Source organism: Berghia stephanieae, chromosome 14 (assembly GCF_034508935.2).
Source record: "Berghia stephanieae isolate SIO BIC M18660-M18661 chromosome 14, UCSD_Bste_1.3, whole genome shotgun sequence".
Classification (NCBI taxonomy): Eukaryota; Metazoa; Mollusca; class Gastropoda; order Nudibranchia; family Aeolidiidae; genus Berghia; species Berghia stephanieae.
The window spans coordinates 15,009,859-15,028,331 of NC_088373.1; the positions used below are offsets into that span (position 1 = coordinate 15,009,859).

General features: G+C 35.8%; 1 protein-coding gene across 2 annotated transcripts in view; it reads right to left on the minus strand.

Annotated features, from left to right (window-relative positions):
- LOC144959604 (rho guanine nucleotide exchange factor 11-like) overlaps nucleotides 1–18,473 on the minus strand; it is a 123,405-nt gene that overhangs the window by 92,614 nt on the left and 12,318 nt on the right. For both annotated transcript variants that reach the window (XM_078892230.1, XM_078892231.1), the window contains 7 exons: nucleotides 7,421–7,515; nucleotides 6,576–6,680; nucleotides 5,782–5,889; nucleotides 4,929–5,077; nucleotides 3,841–3,921; nucleotides 2,524–2,646; nucleotides 1,274–1,363 (listed from right to left, as the gene is read on the minus strand). In XM_078892230.1, the coding sequence (XP_078748356.1) occupies nucleotides 1,274–1,363; nucleotides 2,524–2,646; nucleotides 3,841–3,921; nucleotides 4,929–5,077; nucleotides 5,782–5,889; nucleotides 6,576–6,680; nucleotides 7,421–7,515 (751 nt within the window). The remainder of the gene's footprint in view (nucleotides 1–1,273; nucleotides 1,364–2,523; nucleotides 2,647–3,840; nucleotides 3,922–4,928; nucleotides 5,078–5,781; nucleotides 5,890–6,575; nucleotides 6,681–7,420; nucleotides 7,516–18,473) is intronic.

An 18,473-nucleotide genomic window follows, 5' to 3' on the forward strand; every position in this document is an offset into this window, starting at 1 on the left:
ATTATTACTATTATCATTATTATTATTATTATTATTATTATTATTATTATTATTATTATTATTATTATTATTATTATTATTATTATTATTATTATTATTATTATTAATGTTATCACTATCATGAATATTATCATTATCGTCATCATGATCATTATTATTATTATTATTATTATTATTATTATTATTATTATTATTATTATTATTATTAACATCATTATTATTATCATTATCACATGATATATCATTATTATTATTATTCTGTCATCATTATTATTATCATCTTAACCTATTTAGATCCTAAAATCAGCAGTGTATCAAATTTTATCATTTAGATGTAACACGAACCAAAGCTTTATGGTGCTGGCATCATAACCGTATATTGCCACAATACTTAACATCACATCACTGTCACAGTATAACGAATTACAACAACACAATACCATACAATGGGAAAGAGCGACAAAGGTGATTTGTTACATGCCAATATCGGAATTTTTAAAAAAAATTTATGGAGGGGAGGGGGGTGTTTCTTTTCTACATTTTTTTTTTCTTTTTCTGACGATTGAATAAGGGTTAAATAAAAAGTTTAAATAATTGAAAGATAAGAGGGATAGAAATTTAATGCATGTCAAAAACGTCATAACAATATTGGATATTTTGAAATTTTGTTTGTATATTTTTTTTACATATTTGAAGAAGAAGAAAAACATAAATCAAAAATAAGGATGTGTAAACCATTCTTCAAGAAAATTGAATGTAGACAGAGGAAAACCCTTAAGTCAAATATCTTGTAATAATAGAGAGAAAGTGAGAGAGAGAGAGAGAGAGAGAGAGAGAGAGAGAGAGAGAGAGAGAGAGAGAGAGAGAGAGAGAGAGAGAGAGAGAGATAGAGAGAGAGACCTATGGATATAAATATAAATTTATTTAAAGTGTAAGATTTGTCTACTAGTACGAAGTACATTTAGATTTGTTTTCTTTTTAAAGAAAAGAAAAAAAGGGAAAACAGGACAGAATAATATTTTTTTTAAATAAACTAAATGAAATTTGGTACCAACTGACTGGACGGTAATAAACTATCTTGCCTTGCAAAATGTGTAAGTAATAAAACCTAAACCAAGATAAAACGTCTATAACAGTAAGATGGTGTCAAACTACTACTTTCGAACTATAAAAAAAACAAAACATATAAATATATATCTATATATAAGAAATACTAAGATGTAGAAGTGGTGAGTCATAGTGAGTGTATAAGGGCCAGCATACAATGACTTACCCATGACTGCCCGGCAAACTGTTCCAGGTTGCCGTGTTCAGAGTCTGAGTATCGGTTCTTTGAGATCAACGAAGTGGGGGTGGTTGGGAGCTGGGATATGGGGGGAAAAAATATTTTTAAAAAGTTATTAAACACCCGATTCCATGTAATTAGTTGTTGGTTTGTTTGGTTTTTGTGCTTTTTTTTTTACTTTTGACGTCTTTTGTCTTTAAAAAAAATGTTTATTTAGATCATTGCCTTGTATGTGATAACGCATAATGATCAGTTGCAATTCAGAAACTATACAACGAAAATGCCCTAACAAAAGCACACCCCTGCAGATTTCCTTCCATTTTTTTTGTTTTTAATTTCTTTTGGTTGTTGCTGTCATTTAATTGACATATTAAGCAACAGGGAGAAATAGCAAGATGAGAAGAAGTCGTGTTCAAACAGAAAACGGAAGTAGAGATACAAGCAATCCACCTCATTCTCAGCCCATTAATGAGCTTTGCCTAAACCAAAAGAGTAACACATGATCCAAGCCAAAAAGACAAGCAAACTATTAAAGAGTAAACATTAAAAAGTCACTTTCTATGGCCAGGACACAAAAAAAAAATCAAAATGGAAGGGTAAATAGGGGGATAGTTCAGATTAACTTAAAAAGTTTAATGACCTTTGCAACCCTTTTAGATAATTTGAATGACTGTAAAGAGTGATGGAAAAGACGGCGAATAGATAGAGAATAAAAAGGTACGGAATTAGGGTGTACGAGAGAAGAACGTACGTTTGTTAGTTTGTGTGTGCGAGTATGTGTGTGTGTGAAGGAGTGAGTAAATTAAACAGAGAGAGAGAGAGAGAGAGAGAGAGAGAGAGAGAGAGAGAGAGAGAGAGAGAGAGAGAGAGAGAGAGAGAGAGACAGAGACAGAGAGAGAGAGAGAGAGAGAGAGAGAGAGAGAGAGAGAGAGAGAGAGAGAGAGAGAGAGAGAGAGAATTTGGGGGGTATGAAAGATTCTTTTCATGTGTTTTAGCTTTGTTAAGCTTTTTGTTGGTTTACTTCCATGTCATTGCATTTCCTTCTGATTATTCATCTGCTTAATCATTTTCAGAAATGCATTAGTCTACGGCAATACCCAAAGTAAATTTCCAGAAATGGATAAACAAAGTTCATCTTATCTTATCTTATTTTATCTTATCTTACAAGAGTTGACTTCAAGGTGAAGTCAAGGGCCCCACCCAGCACCAGACCCCAGACAACTAACTAACTAACTCACAGAGGGTACATCTGCACTGAGATGCTGTAGCTGGTTGCCGAGAGCATCAACTGTTCTCTTCTTCTCTGAAAGCTGATTCTGAAGCTTTTCTGAAGGGTTGCGAGTAAACTGACGCTCCAATTTCTGATAAAGTAAAGTTTAAAAAAAACAAAAGGTCATTAAATAGTCATCTGATTATTAAAGCAAAGCCACACACATTTGAAAAAGGAGAAACATAATAAGCAAATCAGGGAGAGAAAAAAAAAATTAAAATTAATAAAACAAAATGATAAATGATAAAGAAAGAAAGATATAAAGAAAGAATGAATGAATGAATGAATGAATGAATGAATGAAGGAAGGAAGGAATGAATGAATGAATGAATGAATGAAGGAAGGAAGGAAGGAAGGAAGGAAGGGGGCAACAGACCATACTGTAATAGTGGTAAAATCTAGGTCATGATAACTTATCCGATCAAGCTAGATCTAAAGATAATTTTAAAATAAAAACAAAACAAAAATAAAAAAACACCCAGAAATAAGTGTTGTAGCAATGTCTAACACATGGCCCCAGAATGTATTGATTTATCAATATTAATATTGTCTGCTGCAAAAAAATAAAGGCAGGAGAAGGAATGTACAGGATGAGAAAGGTACTATGCAGAATGGAAATAGAAATGGGGAGGGGGGAGATTGTTAGAGAAATGCCAATAGCATTGTGAGTTCCTTATTATACTAGTGGACTCATCAACTGCTTAACAGATTCCTGTAACTCTGATAGTGTTCAGCTCTGCGTTGAGTAATGGAATGCAACTCATGAAATCAAATGACAGACTGATCTTTTTTTTTTGACGAAAACACACAAACACACACACACACACACAAAAAAAAAAAAAGGGGGGGGGGGGGGGGGGGAAATCTACAATAATTACTTTCCCGTTTTGATTTTGAAGCTCAAAAGCCTCTTATTTTAAAATAAGAATTCATTTTTTTAAATATAAAAATAGAAAGAAGTACCACTCAAATGGTTATAAAATAAATATTGTCATTTAAAATATAGTAATGATATACAAGGGGGAAAAAATATCATCACAATAAAAGATAAATACCATTTGACCATCTCCCCCTAAGCAAAGCCAAATGCTCTTATTCAAGAACAAGAACACAATGCCACATAAACTAGAAAAGAAAATTGTGGATCAAGAAAGAATTCAGCCTCGTAAAATCTGATAACATTCCCCTGCCCTAAAATAAATTCTATCTAACACCAAAGAAAAAAATAAAATAAATAAATTATATAAATACATAAATAAATAAGTGAGAAGAAGATGGAACCTACCTGATAGTCCTCTACGGCAGTTTCATACATTGCTTTGGTCATGTGAATTTTGTGCTGTGCTAATTCTCGATCTTTATCCGCCTGAAAGCAATAAACAAGGTACAATTAGCCAGTGTATAAAGAACCCCAAAAAAAAATATGACTTCCTTCACCCATTAGCCTTTTGCATCCCAATTGAATACAGTCTTTTTCCTTAAGACGACAGATCAAAGTACTTAGTTTGAGATCACATAAAATTCATAAAAGTCTCGTCCACACACAAGAACAGGTCCCCACTAAGAGGAATACATTCAAATGTTTACATGTAAACAAAACATAATACAGTGCATAACAGAGAGATGCTTTACAATGAAAAAAATATCATCTACCAAAACTAACTACACATTTGACTGTTTCCTCTCAGCCAGGGTATCCGGCCAGGGCCAGAACAAAACCAAGTAATCTCATTCCAAGACAAAGACAGACTACATGTTGGAAAACAGATATAGGAGGATAGAAGACACAGCAAGTGCCTCTCTGCCCGCCATGGGAGGTCAGAGCCCACCCAGTAAACAGACATTGGAGATTGCCCAGTTAGCAGAGAGGCTATGTGATCTTATGGTATGATACCTGCTTTCAGACTGAAAGGTCAAAAGTTTGAGACCTGCTCTAAGCAGGGCATAGTTAATCTGTTGGAAAAGACTCATAACTCACATTTACTCACCGTACTCAAATGTAAAATGAGTACCTGGTCAAAAACAACATTGTCTCTGGCAGAAAGAAAAAAATTGTAATATCGCCTATCAGGTGTCATGTCTCGTTCGTCCTACATATTACGAGTTGCTGTTGACAAATTCAGTGGCTTTTGCGCTACATAAATGATCAAGAAGCCATAGTTCAACAACATGATTTGGGAGGCTGACCAGTACCTTTCTGCATCGTTTTTTTTTTTTTTCTCTTTTTTGTTGTTTTTTTTTCTTTTTTTTGGACAAATCTAAATGACAGCCAGCTAACGGATAAATGTTGAGTGAACAGATCAGCAAAGATTTTGGACTAAGCGACACAGTCCTGTGTTTCAATGACACAACAACTAACTGTATACTACTTACATTAACAGGTTGAGGAGCGGTGACGATTCCAGGAGAAATCATTGAATCCCTATTCATGGTGGTGTTGACACTGGGGTTGGCTATAGGTTGACTTATTGGCTCACTCTTCTGAGGTTTGCCCAACAAGGTCAAGGCTACATATGATCCAGCTGCAGAGGGAGGAGAGGGTAGAAATCTTAAGTTAAATTTTTGGACAAAACGGGGTTCAATGACAAATTTCAAAAAAATACTTTTAAATCAAAATTAAAATGGACAAAAAAAAAAATCAGCAACTTATCCCTTGACCAGATGTCAAATTCATGCAGAAATATCAATCCAATGACAGAGCTAAGTTAACTGAAGCTGTGAACCATTAAAGTATTGTAAAATTGTTTCATTATTTTACTGAGGAATTGAAACAAAGTCTGATAAACTCCTTGAAAAGTGTTTTCACTCTTTACTGTTTCTGCTGTGTTTCACTGTCTCTGTTTTACCAATCCTGTAGTCAGTTACATTTTTTTAAAAAGATGACTGATGTGTCAACATCTGTGGTCTGTGGTCCAGTCCAGGACCGTGGTCAATTCCCCTCATCTATTGATTGACCCGGTAAGATGGTTTCAAATGTTGTATTGGAAAACAACTTGAATAAAATACTAGAAGCCAGTAAGCAATTTATATAACATTTTACTTTTACATGTTCTCAATACATTCAAAATTCTCAGCAAAATGGTCTTGGTGCAACAAAGTTAAACTTTTTTTAAAATTTTAATATGATTTCAATGTTTCATATATCACTTCTTTTTTTTTTTTTTTCAATTCATTATATTTCTGTTCTGTAACATGAGCTGAATTGAGTAAAACTTCTGATACTTACATTTGATAAGTTTGACCACATCTAAATGATTCCTGCTGGTAACCAGAGTCCCATTCACTTTAACTATTCGGTCACTGTTTTGAACACCCGCCTTGGAGGCTGCTCCGTCTGAAATACAAACACACAGCGTAGTTCTCAAATCACAATTTTCCAAAAGTAGGAATATATCGAGGCTTCTGCGGAATGAGCTTTTTATCGTAAATAAATAATGTGGAGAAATGTGCCCCTATTGTTGACAATACTAAATACCTACTTACTTTTTTCCATTTGCCAGATGATTGGAAAATATACAGGATTTTTAACATACTGAATTCCGTAAATATACAGAAAATTAACCCTCGACCACCTCGTATTTTAAAGCAAGGAAAATGGCGGCTTGTCAAAAAATATTTAATTTTCGAAGATTTTCATATTATTTATTTTTTTTGGTAGCATTTTTACATTTAAAAATTCTTATTTTTCATAATGGTTGGCATCTCTGCAAAAAATGGCAATATTATTTTCATCTGAATTTGGCTCCATCCAAGGAAATCTGGGTCACTCGGGCCTTTGTTATTGTTTTTTGCCATCCACGTTTGTGAGTAATGCTCACTGAACTGTATTAACCCGACTATAAAAGTTCATGGATACACACAGTTTTGTGTGTTGGTCCGTTATACTTCCGGATGGCAATGTTATGAGCTTCTTAGCCAAACGCATACTATCTATATAATATAACGATTAAATCTGTATAAATATAAGTGGTGGGGGACGGAGGTGTATACAATTCTATAGATGGTATCAAGTAGATTTACCTGGTTTGACAGAGGCCACAAAGACAGGGCTTTCTCCAGTCACAGTGAATCCATAGCCCTTCTCATCCCTCTGGATGATGACACAACGCTGGACCAGACCAGCTACTGTGTGTGTGTGTGTGTGTGTGTACACACAAATAGACAAGGTTTGGAAAATTAACAAGACATGAATTTAATCATTTCCAAAAGGATAAAAAATAATAATAATGATAATAATAATAATAATAATAATAATAATAATAATAATAATAATAATAATAATAATAATAATAATAATAATAATAATAATAATAATAATAATAATAATAATAATAATCACCATCAACCAATGAATGAATTAATAAATAAATAAATAATTTAAAATAAATTAATACATAAATAAACAAATAAATAAGACTAGATCATGAAATCCAAGTAAGTTCATTTTCAAATAACATTGCGAATTTATTGAATTTCTAGTTTATTACCACTCACTTGTATTGTGGAGTTTTACCTTACCAGACTTAGATTAGGGGAGATTCTCAGCATTTTTAAAACTGAGGACTTTCAGTTTCCTTTTGTTTTGTTTTTTTTTTCATTTGTAATTTTTTTCTAAACGATAATTACTTTCAAGTACTTTCATGACATTTTTTAAATTTTAACGATAATTACTTTCATGACATTTTTTTTATTTTAACGATAAAAACTTTCATGACATTTTTTTTTATTTTAACGATAATCACTTTCATGACAATAAAAAAAAAAAATAATAAAAGATTGCTTCCACATGCTATAATTATAATATTACTCAAACTTCATATGCTATAATTACAATTATATTACTCAGACTTATTAAATAGTCTTACCTGAGCCATCAGGAGGATCTGCATTCTTGTCCCGTTCTCGCCGTGCCGCCACGGATGAGTGGTGGTCATCCTTACCACCACTTAAACTGGACAGCCTAAAACAAAGACACAAAAATAACAACAAAAAATAAGGAATGATTTTTTATTAATTCTTTTTTTTAAAAAATAGAATCGGATAGAATATCTCTTTCTTAATCGATACAGGTCAGACTAAATGAAAAATAAATAAATAAAATTCCCTTTATTCATCCCATAGGGGAAATTTGTCTCTAGTGTCTAATCCAAGGGAAGACTGCAATAACCCAAGCGTCAGCCACAGCGTCGCAAATTGAGCTAAGGTGAGGTGACTTGCTCAAGGCCACACAGCATAGCGGGTGATCAAACTCGATACCTTTCGGGAAGGAAGCAAAAGACCCGTGCGTACAGCTGAGCCACAGTGCATGAGGTGAGAATAAGCATCTCAATACTGAGACCTGTCTTGAAACAAAGTCAAGCAATATTGAGCTTAACCAGAGACAGAGAGGGTGACATTAATCTAAAACTCTGGCTCCAGCATTCTGTTCATGAGAAAGCACTTTTTTACAAATATTACCTCACTTGACTCAAGTGGGAAGGAGTACCTGGCAATAAATATGCGGTATTAAAGATTGTTTAAGTTCTAGTACACAACGTGACTTGTACCTGAATGAAATGGAAATTGGTTTATAATATGCCATCGTATTAACTTATTACTTAGGGAACAGCGTGGCTCAGCAGTACTGTCTTTGCTTCTTACCCACCCAAAAGTTACAGAATTCGACTACCTGCCTCGCTGTGAGGCCTTGAGCAAGTCACCTCGCCCTAGCTCACTTTGCGGCGCTGCAGTGCTGCTGACGCGTGTTAATCCCAGTCTTTCTTTGGAATAGAACCCAAAGTCATTTTTTTTAAATTTATTTTTTTTATTTTATAGCTGGAAAACAAAATCATGAAATAATTGTGAATTAAATTGGAACATGATGAGAGTGAATATTAACAAAATGAATAGATATCATTTGAAATCCAAGTTGAACAATACCAGGATGACAAAGCATTAGGTAAAGGAACTTAGTCCATATTTTGTTTCTCTCTTTCCCTTTTGTGCAACTTTTACTTTTAGGGTCTTGTGGTATGAAACAAGCCTTTTTGGACCTGTAGATCAATTTGTTTTTTGGGGGTTTTTTTCAGTCCATTATAAATGGTGCAAAGTTGAGTCCCTAGAAAAGGCTTTCTACTCACATTCTCTGAGCATCTATCTCTGGTAACAGCATTGTCTGTTAAAAAACAAAAAAAATTGTCATAGTTCCTCTTGTCCTAATGTTAAGTTTTACTCTAGGCTTGGGATCCCTCTTAAAGCACTTTGAGCACATTTGGAGGATATTGCGCTATTAAAAGCTATATAGTTAGTTTTTTCAACTTTACTAACATGAAAAACATTTATTAGGTCTGAAGTTAGTTTGAGCCAGGTATACAATTGAAAAAAAGCAATAGTTAAAGTTAAAGTTAAAAAGGTTAATAATGGTAATGAAATGGTAAAGCAGACTGCATATAGATAGTTCGGAGATGACGTCACTCAAGTCTTTGTTATTGTTTTTTGCCATCCGCATTTATGAGTAATGCTCACTGAACTGTATTAACCAGACTATAAACGTTCATGGATACACACAGTTTTGTGTGTTGGTCCGTTATACTTCCGGATGGCAATGTTATGAGCTTCTTAGCCAAGCGCATACTATCTATAACGCCAAATGTGTTTGTTTTTTTTTAATTTCCACCATAGAGATTAATATCCAGCCCAATATGGCGTGTTGTTGTTGTGATGATCAAGGTGTCAAAAAAAAAATTTAAGTCATATGTCCAGAACTATAAAAATTTTATTTTTGCAACTGAAGTCTATGAATCTGCACTCATTTTATTTTTCTTGTTTAAGGTGCATATCAAGGGGCGTGCAACTCTGACCATGTGGTAATGTAGCTGTTTTTGTTTGTTTTTTGTTGGTTTTTTTTGTTTTGTTTTTTTTTTAAGCTTATATTAAAGCAAATGCAAATATGATTTTATTCAATGAATTATTTTAACACAAATAGAGATCATGTATGATTTCTAAAAACTCAGGAGAACACAGAGAAAAAAAGATTAAAATAAGACGTAGTGCGAATGATAATGTAAAAAAAAAGGTGGGAAGCATGCATTGTGCAATGTAAAAATGTGAAAAGAGATATTAGTCTTAGTATCAGATCAGACCAACATGCACTTATTTGCAGGTCTGATAACCCAAATCATTATGGGACCATTGCTGTAATGGAAATCTCATAGAATGACACAAAAATAGTGTCCATAATGTTAAAAACTAAACCCAAATGTGGGGTTCGGATGTCAGACCTGACTATACGTACACATCCGATCAGACCTATCAAATGCAAACTGCCTATTCCATAAACTGTAAGTTGTTCTTTAGAAAGAAAATAAAACTGTTAGAGAGCTCAGATCTAGGTGCATAGTAGGTCTGATAACCGAACACTATTATGGGCTTACTATTTACAATGTTGTAATGAGACATTTTGGGTTGGTTTGAGAGTATTTCCAATAACAACAAAAAGTCCACAATAATTTGGGTTATCAAACCTGCAAATACGGAACGTCGACTCAGTCAGATCATAGTGTTTACCAAGGGGTAAGATGGATCGACTCTGAAGTAATGAATTTCTTTAAAATCTAGATTTCAAAGAGGGGGGGGGGGGACTGGATCAACACAAAATACAAATCCTCAGTAGTTTAGAGGAAGCCCTGCTGCCAGGCGATGAGCTAAGTCGTTTTTTAAAGGGAGAATGAAGACAGCTGATCGAGACCTTATGTGTGTGCTGTTAGGCACGTTGGGGATAGGGGATAGACAACAGGTAATAACAGATTTTGGATGGGGGGGGGGGGGGGGGGGGGGGGGGGGAGACAGCGTCTCTCTCTCTCTCTCTCTCTCTCTCTCTCTCTCTCTCTCTCTCTCTCTCTCTCTCTCTCTCTCTCTCTCTCTCTCTTAATCTAAGATCGTATCAATAACAAAATGTCTTTAATGGGACTATAATTGTCACCCCCCCCCCCCCCCCCCCCCCCCCCCCCCCCCCCCCTCCAAAAAAAAAAAAAAAAAAAAAAAAAAAAAGTTTTTGAGATATGAAATAAATGTCTCTTCTGAGAGATTGCCCGAATGATGACAAGTCTGTGCACGTGTTTTGGTGAGACTAAAGCAGGTTTCCAATACCCTCTTTAATAAGGACACATTCACAGTGTATTGCACACAAAAGACAACAAGGATCATGAGTCCAACGTAAAGGAGGGGGGGGGGGGGGGGGGGGGGGGGGGGGGCAGGGAGGGGAATTACTAAAACCTGTGCTTGAAGCGTAAACCAACCATTGATCTCAGTTGGGCTTTTCAGTGCAACAAAAACATAGGTGCCCAGACTGTGATCATCCATTACTTGATTGGATGATATGAGCAATGAGTTCGAATTGACAAATGATCAAAATTATTATATTTCTCGCTTTGGTTTGTTTTTGTTTTGTTGGTTTTTTGGGTTTTTTTTTTTTTTTTTGGCTTTTAAGAAAAATAAATTGAGCCCACTGATCTCCTTCAAAATCAAAGCATATTATCAACCTAACTCAAATTAAAGATTCTAGAGTTAAAATTCAATTTGTTGGACAAATAAATAAAGACTTACAACCACCGGGTTGAGCGGCTGGAAAACTTATCATTTTCACCATCAATATTGTTGTCATGGTGAGTAAAATAATAATATGTATCTCTATTTCCAAATCTTATTTTAATATATACTATTATAACACAATATCAACAGATTAAAAAAAAAAGAAACTATGAATGACGGAGAGTTTATGTATTGATCCAAATAAATGTCAGATATCACCCGTTTATTTGTGGCGTGGCGTTTACTATCGATCTGCCGAAAGGTCACAAGGTTTGTTTTTTCTTTTACCAATAGACGGTTGGTTCGGAATCTGACCGTAGCCTTCGGAGACTCATAGCCCTACACTGACCAAACTATTTACGACAAATGACAAAGGGACGACGAAAAGAAGAAAGCGAATGGTTAGTTATACTAAATAGTTTAACCAATGGGATTGCGTGAATCCTTGAGCACTACTATCGACAACTTCGTTAGGCGGTGCATGAATTTTTAAAAATGACGTCACAGTACAAGTCTTAGAGTCAGGTCATACGTTAACCACGGATACGTTCATCTCTCTCTCTCTCTCTCTCTCTCTCTCTCTCTCTCTCTCTCTCTCTCTCTCTCTCTCTCTCTCTCTCTCTCTCTCTCTCTCTCTCACACACACACACACACTCGCACAGACTCATACATAAATAGGCCGTAATATTGAAAGTGAAACATTGACAGAACGAAAAAAAAAAAAAAAAAGAGGCTCGTTAATCACTCCAATTCCCAAGGAAAATACAGTTCCTACTCCATATAATTCTTATCTCCATATATCGTAAATGTTAAAATAGTAACACAGGTAGACCAAGAACAACAACAACAACGAATAATACCTTATAAGTAAACACCATACCATCCCCCATCATTATCATTACCTAGTGGCCAACTTATCTAGCTAAAACGGGACACCATAACACAGAATACCGTAATGAACCAAAAACAGCAGTATGAATGAATGAATGAATTTATATAGTGCCTAGTATATTTGGACTATTATTATAATATGATATAATCTAGATTAAGAGCTTGTTTTATTCCTTGTCTTTATTTGTAAGTAAACAAATCAAACCATAACACGGAAACCAAGGGGTCATTTCCGTACACATGAAGAGTCCAATTTGTTTTCTTTAATTTTCTCAGATCGCAAACTCAGGACCGTCACAATTTTATCAGGTCAGTTGGCCGCTGTTATTAATATTATTATTAGTAGTAGTAGTAGTAGTAGTAGTAGTAGTAGTAGTAGTAGTAGTAGTAGTAGTAGTAGTAGAGTAGTAGTAGTAGTAGTAGTAGTAGTAGTAGTAGTAGTAGTAGTAGTAGTAGTAGTAGTAATAGTAGTAGTAGTAGTAGTAGTAGTATTGGTGGTGGTGGTAATAATAATAGTAGTAGTAGTAGTAGTAGTAGTAGTAGTAGTAGTAGTAGTAGTAGTAGTAGTAGTAGTAGTAGTAGTAGTAGTAGTAGTAGTAGTAGTAGTAGTAGTAGTAGTAGTAGTAGTATTGGTGGTGGTGGTGGTGGTGGTGGTGGTAGTAGTAGTCATCAGTGAAACAGTGCCGAAACTCACAATTCTAGCAAATATCTGGCAAAAATAAACTCTTCCGACTTTTAAAATATGCTTTGACAAAGAATAATAACCCACGCCACTTGTCACCGAATACATGTTTTGCGTCTACCTGAAGGACTGAAGCTGCAACAGTATGGATTGGATTGGATGGGATTGAATAAACCGTCCATATATTATTATTTATATTACGAAAACTAGTGACCCGGCCCGGCGGCGCCCATCCCGTCACTTCGACACACACTTGTGGTGCAATAAATAATATTATACGTTGCTTCCTGATCTCATTCATTCCCAGTAGTGGCCTGGCCTGCCCAGAGCTGCCTACTTGATTTTAAAAAAAAAATTAATTGTAGTTTCACTTTAAATAGCTTTAGAAATAAATAATTTTGCCCTCAGCATAATCCAAAAATACTCCAAAAATCCTGAATATATGTTCTGAGGAAATACACTTTCCTTTTCAAAAATATTTATTGAGTCAAAGAAGTGAATGCAGTTCTGTAGCTGGAGTCAAAAAATCGTATTACTACGAATTATTCGTAGTACTAGGCGGCTCTGTCTGCCTATCTATTTCCTTAATTAATAAACGCAGCTAGCTACCCTAATTTATGAGTCAAAACAAACCGCTATCCTTTCCAGCATTTCAATCGCCAATATGTTTGTTTTTAGTAGGGGGGGTCTACAGATTACAGACCAAGGATCTATCCGTAACGGTGCTCGCGACTTGCGTACTATTAAGTAAGAACAGCCAGCGCACTCCTGAGCTACGCAGGTCAGGGCGATATGATGTGATTTGCTCAAGTCAAGACCACGATTAAGTAAAAACCAGCGCTTATGAACCAAACCCGCTACCTCTGGATTGAGAGAGAGAGAGAGAGCTCTAGTAATGAATGACCTGAGTTTGATACGATTTTTTTTTTTGGGTTCGTGAATAGCTCATACGGTAGAGTCACGCTCTCACCGGCCAGGCGGAGTTGTCGTACCAATAAGGTCGCGAAAAATGTTTATTTTCTCTCGTCTTCTGGCACTTTTCTACTCACTTCATCTCTGATTGAGAGAAAAACGTATCGCAGTACCAAGCTGTCCCCCCCCCTCTCTCTCTCTCTCTCTCTCTCTCTCTCTCTCTCTCTCTCTCTCTCTCTCTCTCTCTCTTTGTGTGTGTTTTTTTTTTTTACAATAGCAATTGCTTGCTACCCTTCTGATAGGACGCTAGATCGCTAGATCTAACAGAATCAGCTACCCAATCACTGCAGGGTAGACACGGGGTGGGGTTTTTTTAAAATCCCATCGCTTGGGATCGATCACCCGGCGTGTGGAGCGAGTGCTCGACCAACTGAGCCGTTGCGGAACCACCTGTGACATGCAGTAGTGTATTTGTCAAATTATTATAATGGTCATCAAAGAGTCAAGGAGAACAGCTGAGGGGTTTCAGTTAGATAAGAAACGGGGAGGAGAGAGAGAGAGAGAGAGAGAGAGAGAGAGAGAGAGAGAGAGAGAGAGAGAGAGAGAGAGAGAGAAAGAGAAAGAAAGAGAGAGAGAGAGAGAGAGAGAGAGAGAAAGAGAAAGAGAGAGTATTCTTTGTCGACAATAATACGGTGTGAAGCAGGACATTGACACCGATTGCACCAATACAGATAGAGGTGGGGTGGGGTGTGGTTTGGGGAAGGGGGGGGGGGGGGGGTGTGCACGGCGGATTGTATAATAACTTACTATAGCTCGTCATGAGGGGGGGGGGGAGAGAGAGAGAGAGAGAGAGAGAGAGAGAGAGAGAGAGAGAGAGAGAGAGAGAGAGAGAGAGAGAGAGAGAGATTACGTGACAACAATTAGAAGAAAAAAAGTTTCCGGATAAACCACATAGACAATTCTGAATATTCACAAGTCGTGAAATAAATTCTAGTGTTGACAAAGCGAGAGAAATAAAAAGCAACCACACCCATACCCAATAATTCCTTTCTTTTTCTTTCTTTTACATACATACACACACATATATATACACCAGATAGTTGAGAGATATATGACATGAAGACCATAATACTATTATTACATAGTTTATATTCATATTATTACTACCCCCCCCCCCCCCCCCCCCCCCCCACGCCATACCACACACAAACATGTTCTCTCACTCACTCACACACACACACACACACACACACATACACAGCTTATTTTCCCAGAAACAATGCACAACTGCGGCAGTATTACAATCCGCATGCCACCGAGTTTATTATCTCATAATAATTACTGTAAGATAGTGCAAAGGGATCGTAAATAAAAATAAAAAAATACTGTATGTGGCCAATCACACCAAAAACGGTATTACGTATTATTATCATGTCGGAGCAATTTCGGAACTGTGAAAACCGTGTTTATGGTTTAAAAACAAAAACAAAAATCAGTTTGTGTTCGTTTGTTTGGGGTTTTTTTCTTTCTTTCTTTTTATTTTTTGGTTGGTTTATTTATGTTTGTGTGCGAGAGAGAGAGAGAGGACGGGGGTGGTTGCTGTTCGTTTTGGGTTGTTGTTGTTTTTGTTTTGTTTTGTTTTTTTGTTTTTTTCTAAAACGGGGGGGGGGGGGGGGGGGGGTGGTTGTTTTTCTTTATTTTTTTTTATTTGATTTGTTATTGGGTTGTTTTTTTTTTTTTTTGTTTTTTTTTTTTCATCTCAGTTTTTCAAATGCAATAACACTAAACTGTCATATTTTTATCACTTTAATTATAATTTTTTTGTTTTGTTTTGTTTGACATCTGCTTCATCATGACATTATAAATGACACAATGACACGGTGGGTCACATATTATGCTATCAAAGAATAGATAGAATGAAGATGACGTCACTCAAGCCTTTGTTATTGTATTTTGCCATCGCGTTTGTGAGTGATTCTCACTAAACTGTATTAACCAGACTATAAAAGTTTATGGTTACACATAGTTTTGTGTGTTGGTCCGTTATACTTCCGGATGGCAATGTTATGAGCTTCTTAGCCAAGTGCATACTATCTATAGATAGTTCGAAGATGACGTCACTCAGGTCTTTGTTATTGTTTTTTGCCATCCGCGTTTATGAGTAATGATCACTGAACTGTATTAACCCGACTTTAAACGTGCATGGATACACAGTTTTGTGTGTTGGTCCGTTATACTTCCGGATGGCAATGTTATGAGCTTCTTAGCCAAGCGCATACTATCTATAGAACAATATTATTTTTTTTAATGTTATGGGTATACACCAGCCATTCAATTTTGTAGCGATGAAGAAGAGTTTTTAACATCGTGTTAAAATTGACGCCTTTGAATATATGGTCAGAATAACCTTTGCTATACGGATCATTGACAGAATTCAAAGTAGGCATGATGCTATTGTCACGACGATCTTTCAAGGCTATGTGGCTATACAAAGTGCACTGTTGTCTGTTTTAAGGGTCCTATTTTTTGTTTTTCGATTTTTTAATTAATTTTTTTTTTTTTTTTTTTTTTTTTTTGCTCATGGTTTTAACCCTCTCCTTACCAACCACATGAAAATCGTCACATTCGTTACGATACAACCAACATTTTTCTTTTTCACATTTCTTTTGTACATCATAAAATTTACAGATAATGAACAGTGTGTTGTAAAGCATGTTTTACTAAAGAAATTATTTATCGACAAGAACTTGCTGCTATTGTGTTTGAGTGATAAAAAATATATTTTTGTGTTAGTTGGGTGTGAAGTTTTGGGGAAAATCCTGAACATGCCTGGTAAGGAGAGAGTTAATGGCAAAAAAAAGAAATTATAACTATAGCAAATCCGGCATATGTTAAACTACACCACGCAAATGGGAACCGGATCAACTGTCCCCTTTCCATCCTGCAACGATTGGATAGCTGGATATGTTACTGTGTTAGATATTAGTGAAAAATACTTTTGAGATAGATTAGTGTCCTATCCAAATGATAGCAAGCAATTGCTTATGTCCGCTCAGCGCTATAGATAGAGGCATGACTCCTGGATCCATGCATGGGGCCTACCCTAACCCTATCATGCATGCTTTGAAAGGACTACGAGTTTAATTCAAACTGGCATTTTCATAGTGATTCATTCCGTCACAAGTGTACCTCGTAGTAAACAGACAGAAAGGGAGAAAACTGTAAACTGTAAATGAATGATAAAAGCATCGACCAGACGGGAGAACAATCCGCAGACCGTTGTCAGAATCAAAGTGGGCCTCTTTGCCATATTCTGACAAAACAACCCCCCCCCCCCCCCCATCCACCTTAATAATAGTAATAACGGCCAGTAAAATTTTACTTCAAATAAATCATATTCCCCAATATTCCCGTTATCATTCCCAAGGAAGGGATGCAGTGCCGCAAAATTAAGATAGAGAGAGAGAGAGCGAGGAGACGTGTTCAAGGCGGGTAGTCAAGTCGGTACCTTTCTAGTACTAGTACTGTTCGAAGCAAAGATCATACCAGTTATCCTCAACTTTACTTACTTAAGACGTCACTGAAGTGTTATGCTTGAAAATTAACGAAAGTTGGGGGGGGGGGGGGGGGGGGGCAGTGTAATTATAAACAATATTTACAATAAAAAAATTGTCCGACCCAAGTGAAAAAAAAAAATAGCAGAAAGGGAAAACAAAGTGTTTTGTCGGAGTGTGTGGTTAGCGCTGCTGCTATCGAACCAGGTGGCCTGGCCATACAGCCCGCATTCAATTCACCGTTGATAATGAAATATATATACACTTCAATCGACTACGCTTCGTCCCACATCGGATAATCGCACATACCGCTTATTTATACAAATTCAAAGATATCCGAATCTGATGGGAAAATGCATTACGATAAGACAGGCGCTCTATCCAAAAGATAGCAAGAAATTGCTTGTATTCGGTTAGTGCTATAATAGAAAGCGATATAAACCTGCGGGTTCATGGGCCCTACTACGCATGTCTAAAAGGGCTCGCAGCGACGGTTTGATATCGAACTGGCATTGTGATTCAGTACAAGTGTCTAATTTATGGATCCCTGTCTGTAGCTGGTTGGCCGTCGAAAGAGCGACAATATCATTTCACTGACATTACCACAAGCTCTCTTTTCTACAGGAACAATAACAGTCGGGTTGTTTTTCGGAAATCGTCTCAGAGTTCTCAAATAACAACAACAACAACAACAATAATAATAATAATAATAATAATAATAATAATAATAATAATAATAATAATAATAATAATAATAATAATTATTATTATTATTATTATTATTATTATTATTATTATTATTATTATTATTATTATTAATATTATTATTACTATTATTAGAAGAAGAAGAAGAAGAAGAAGAAGAAGAAGAAGAAGAAGAAGAAGAAGAAGAAGAAGAAGAAGAAGAAGAAGAAGAAGAAGAAGAAGAAGAAGAAGAAGAAGAAGAAGAAGAAGAAGAAGAAGAAAAAGAAGAAGAAGAAAAAAAAAAAAGAAGAAGAAGAAGAAGAAGAAGAAGAAGAAGAAGAAGAAGAAGAAGAAGAAGAAGAAGAAGAAGAAGAAGAAGAAGAAGAAGAAGAAGAAGAATTATCATCATCGTTATTATTATTATTCACGGTAGTCGGGAGGGGAGGAGGACAGTCGAAGGGACTGAGATATAATATAAAGGCCTCTGTGAGCGAGTCAATGCCAATGTTATCAGCAAGGAAGGGGCTATTTATAGAGCATCGGGTTAATATTATAGAAAAGCCAGTGTATCATTGATTCTGTCAGTGTGGAGATCTGGGACCGGGCCAGTCACGTAAAATGGAGGTA